Below are 4,819 nucleotides of genomic sequence, written 5' to 3' on the forward strand. Positions count from 1 at the left end.
GGGGGGGGGGGGGGCTTTGTGAGTGACATGCCTACCCGTAGTCTTGTACGGCTGCACTTCCATGGCCACGCGCTCCCACTCCTTCTCGATCTTGTCGAGCGCGCTCTCGATGGAGTACTCCTTGCCCGCCGTCTCTGCGATGACCACCATGCGGTCCGTGTGCGGCTGCACGCCCGCGTCCAGGCACATCTTGTACGTGAGGTGGGGCGCCGCCTTGATGTTGACCCCTGAAGGATACGTCATTGACGACCATGTCAGTGATATAAGACGTGTATAAAGTTTGGACAAAAAAGAAACACTTTGAAAACGCACCCGTCTCTTCGCGCAACTGGTCGAAGTGGCGCTGACGCAGGCCGGGGTTCCTGAGCGCCAGGAGCAGCGGTACGTTGGGGCGGAACTCGTCAATGGCGTCCTTGACGTCAACCGCCACCCTCAGAACGAGCGGGAGTTCGGCGAACGTCCTGGTCAGCTTCGTCATTGTTTTGTACGCGTCTGAAATGATGTGCTCCACAGAGTCGCCGTCCACGTTGGCCAGCGGGTTGTCCACCCAAATCTCGTGCGCCTACGACAGTCAAAGATTGATGAGCTTTGCCGCATGCCCCGCCGCCCCCGACAGCGCCGCCGTGCGCACCTGCACCCACTCCGAGGCCGTGATCCACAGGTCGCGGTACGGCTGGAACTCTTTGACGAGGCGGTTCAGGTCGTCGTAAGGTGTGACCGGCAGGTCAAACAGCTTCTGTCGCCGGTTCAGCACGACGCCCTGCTCCTGCGCCTCCTTCATCAGCTTCCAGATGCGTCCGATCTCGATGGCCAGCTCGTGCACCTACGCACGCGAAGGCGCATTTGTCGGGGAAATTGGACTGGGAAGCTAAAGACGCCCAGCGCATTCTGTTTGTGACAGCTCCCCGCCCCCGCCCACCTTGTCGAAGTTGGACTCGCCCTGCAGATGGACGACGCGCTCCGTCAGGTACTCGATCTGCTCGCGGTGGGCAGACTCGTCCCCGAGGTGTAGGGACAGAAACTTTTCTGTCTCCTCGCGCAGGTTCTCGGCCGCGTTGTCCATCGTGCGCGACAGCTTGAGAGGCCACCCCACAGCTTCCCACTTCGCACTGAAGTCGCTGTCCGACAGCGAGAACCAGAAGTGATCCAAGACTTCGTACTCCTAAGAGGCAAACACGTGAGCAAGACGAAAAGCCCCTTTTAAAATGGGGGTTTTCTCCCCGGTCCGCGTAGCACACTGATTCGTGCACTTACAAATAAAAGACGCCTGGTCACTTCCTCCTGGGCCCTGATAAGGTACGGAGCACTCTCCATGAACTCTTTCGTCTCCATGACGTGCTCCATGGACATCGGCTTTCCGACAATCTTTTTCATGATTTCACTGTATTCGTCCAGAACCTGTAGGGGGTACGAGTTATATCACCATAAGCGGATAGAAGTACACTTATGGCCACGCCTGTCCGCAAGTAATAAAAAGCTATCTCTCTGTCAACACTTTCGCAGCGCCTACAATGTCCAGCTGGGTGCGCAGCCGACGGGCGTACATCTGGAGCAGCTGGGTGATGAGCTCCTGGCTCTTGTTGACGAGCATGTTCCTCGTCAGCTCCACATTAACGAGGAAAGGTCCGATGACGATGCTGGGCGGCACCGTCAGCAGGAAGTTATCCCTCAGCTTGACCCGTGTCGCCACCTCCTCCTTGAACTCGGACGCAGTGTGGCCTTCAGACTCGTAGCGGCTGCGGGCAGGACAAGAGGAGGAGTCGCGCGCTCGAATCAACTCCTGGCGCACAAATGTTGTACACATAAAAGTGTGCACTCTGATAGTTATTGAGCACTTGTGACTGTCCAGTTCCCCAGTTGCTCAACCTTCTTCGGCATAAGTATAAGTGCATTCTATCTAGGCAGTGGGTAACTAAAGGGTTGAAGCGTTACGAGAACGCAGCAGTGTACCATGGGTCCATAATTAGACACGGTCAGAGCGAGCGAGGCGCAAGGACAAACTAGGGTCCATTACTTATTAGGTCCATGGACTCTCGTGTGACAGTGTTTTCCCCTTTTTTGCTAGCGGGGCGTCGTCGGGCGCTGCCCCCCCCCCCCCCTAAACCCAAGGCCTGCCCTGGGCCCACCCACAGGGACAGGGGTCGACAGAGTGAAGGGAAAAGATCGGGTGAGAAGACAAGGGGCCATACCCCTTAGGCGGGAAAGGGACGCCTGGGTTGGGACCAGTTTGAAAGCGACTCGGTCTTCGCAAAGAAAGCGTCGTGACTGCCTTTCTCTAGAGAGGTTCTACGTTTCGCCCCGGAGCTCAGCCTGTGCCACATTTCTGGTGTATCAGGAGCCGGGTCCCCGCCGGCAACAACGAACAACAAACAAAGATATACGATAACAGTTCCTTTCAGCTCCGATATGCGATGACAGAGCGCACCTCACAAATTCACCGACGTTCATGTTGTGGAAGTCCAGGAAGCGGTGGAACTCGTCGCAGTAGGCGCGGAGCGGAATGCCGGCCCGCCGCACGGCCTGCAAGAGCTGCTCGCGCTGCTCCTCCACCCAGGGGTCCAGCAGGCCGACCGAGGACAGGTGCAGGTCTTTCGGGTACACGAGGTGCGTCATCAGCAGGGGATCCACGGGTCCGATTGTGTGGGCGAGCAGCACGGCGTTGTCGAACAGCTGACGGGAAAACGACAGGTGAGCGGGACGGACAGCGAAAGCGTGGACAAGGGCAAACAAAAGGCTGCAGAGGCAACGCGTTGAGTTCATAAACATAACGAATAAAAATGCCCGTGCGCTGGGAAAACGAGAGGTGGCGACTCAGCACCGCTTGCTTGAGGGGTGGTGATTATTTTGGCGCTTTAACATAGGTGGTAGAATATTAGCAACGGTTGCAGAGGCGGGAAAATACCCTGACGTCGCCTGAGGTGCTAAATGTTGGGGCCTGGGAATCTTGTGTGATTTGCACACTGTGTGAAAAATGTGTAAGGGTTGTAGGAAAATTTACCATGTGTTGTAAAATCACAATTTGAAATTGTAAAATAACAAGCACTCTGTATCGATTTGTAATACCCTGACAAAAAGGAATGGTCTGTGGTAAATTTACAACACATTTTGTAAATCGAAAATAGAAAAAAAATGTTGTAAATTTTCGAAGACATTATTCAAAGACAAAAAGCGCCGAAATTTAGAAATGTTTCCAGTGTATGGCAACTTCACCCGTCGTTTCTCTCTGACCCTCGTTAAAGGTGCAAACTCTCTGACTGAACGGGGAATTGCGCAGGCCCTCTACGTGCTGAAATTTCCACTCATATCACTCGTTGTTGAGTTTGCGGGACGCGCGAAACGAACACGAGCGCTTCAAAAGAAACTTTTTCGACACATCCGGGAACAGTGCCGGGGCGCTTATCATACCAACTACTGCTTTCTACTCTGAAAGCTCCCTTTGGTTTCTACCCTAGTAAATCTGTACATGCCGCGCGCGCAGAAATGTATTTATTTTATTCTCCCTCTTTTTTTTCCTTTCCCCCACACCTCCGCGTTTTATAAAAAAAGCGCAGAGCCAGTGAGGGGGAGGGGAAGATATGCGGCAGGGCGAGATAGGAGATTGAGTGACGCCACCCAACCAAACGGCATGTCAGGACACACGTCTGACTTCTGACTTACGTGGAGCAACGTGTCCTCGAACTGCTCGGGCCTGGTGGTGAGGGTCGGCCCTGAAGCGTCCATCTTGAGGTAGAGGTGGAAGATGGGCGCGGTGGTGGGTCGGTAGGGGGACGCGACCAAGTCCAGCCCCCAAACCAAGTCTTCCTCAACCCCCTGACAACACCGGCAGGGCGTCTCCACGATGGCCTTCAGCTGCGAGATGGAGCGCGTGACCAGGCGGTACAGCGCACACTGACGGCAACAGACGCAATCGGTTAGTTTACAAAATTAATGGCGAATTTATTCGAGCCCCAGTGTTCCAGATTGGCGCATTCGCGCGCAGCTAATTTAAAGGGGGACCTTTGCCTTCAGTTTTTTGACCGCGGTAAGTGATATTTTGGAGGGGAACAAAACGAAATTTTCCACCAATTGTTCGTATTGGTGCAACGACGGCCAAAGCAGTATGCTCTTTCAAGTAACGCGACAACGAAGAGCAGTCAGCATTTCCCCCGCCCCGCCTCCGAGTTTTCCATCCCTTAATGAATATCAACATCTCGCAGTCTGTGGGAGACAAACACAAACACAGACAGAAACGGTTTCGACTCCCCGGACAGTAGGCCGTACAACGCGACTGTTGCATATATGCTGACTGTTTAAAGCGACCCCGTGCCAGGGGAGCAGTGAACCAAAACGCAATACCGAAACACGTGTATACGGGACCTCCCTCACTTCCGGCGTCCGCGAGCGCGCGTGCACGGCACGGACAGAAAAGTTTCGGCCTACTAACAAAACTATGAGTTTGGATTGTTCCTGTTATAAGTGCACGTATAATCAGTTTCGGTGTCACACTGAAACCTTTAGACTCTGCACCAAAACCTTTGGTGACCACAGCTGAAAAAGTTTGGATATGGTACTTTTCTTTGAAATTTGTCCAAACTTTTGAGCGTACGCCCCGAGCTTTTCTCTCCGTGTGCCCTCGTGGGAGTTTGGAGAGGTTGAAGAGCTGTGCGCTCCTAATCGACAGATGACGGCTACGAAGCAGGCCCTCGACTCTAAATGCAGCGGCGCGCGATGACGCATATGATGGGCACTGGCACTGATCACCATGCCCAGCTCCCCCTCCCCCTACCGACTCGGCCCCCTGTGGCGGGTGTGCTCTGGGTGGAGAGCCATCACCGCCCCC

The 4,819-nt window shown here is 54.4% G+C and overlaps 1 protein-coding gene across 1 annotated transcript; it reads right to left on the reverse strand.

The window, feature by feature from the left end:
• Positions 1–35: 35 nt before the first annotated feature.
• LOC127752212 (dynein axonemal heavy chain 1) lies at positions 36–4,527 on the reverse strand (the record flags this gene model as incomplete). The annotated part of the gene is made up of 9 exons (XM_052276961.1): positions 36–227; positions 313–562; positions 632–823; positions 920–1,162; positions 1,255–1,398; positions 1,511–1,780; positions 2,431–2,670; positions 3,658–3,888; positions 4,424–4,527. Coding segments are annotated over 9 exons (1,866 nt in total), but the record flags the coding sequence as incomplete, so codon positions are not given.
• Between the last annotated feature and the right edge of the window lie 292 nt (positions 4,528–4,819).

The sequence above is a fragment of the Frankliniella occidentalis genome, unplaced genomic scaffold (genome assembly GCF_000697945.3).
Source record: "Frankliniella occidentalis isolate FOCC.00 unplaced genomic scaffold, Focc_3.1 Scaffold5190, whole genome shotgun sequence".
Taxonomy (NCBI): domain Eukaryota; kingdom Metazoa; phylum Arthropoda; class Insecta; order Thysanoptera; family Thripidae; genus Frankliniella; species Frankliniella occidentalis.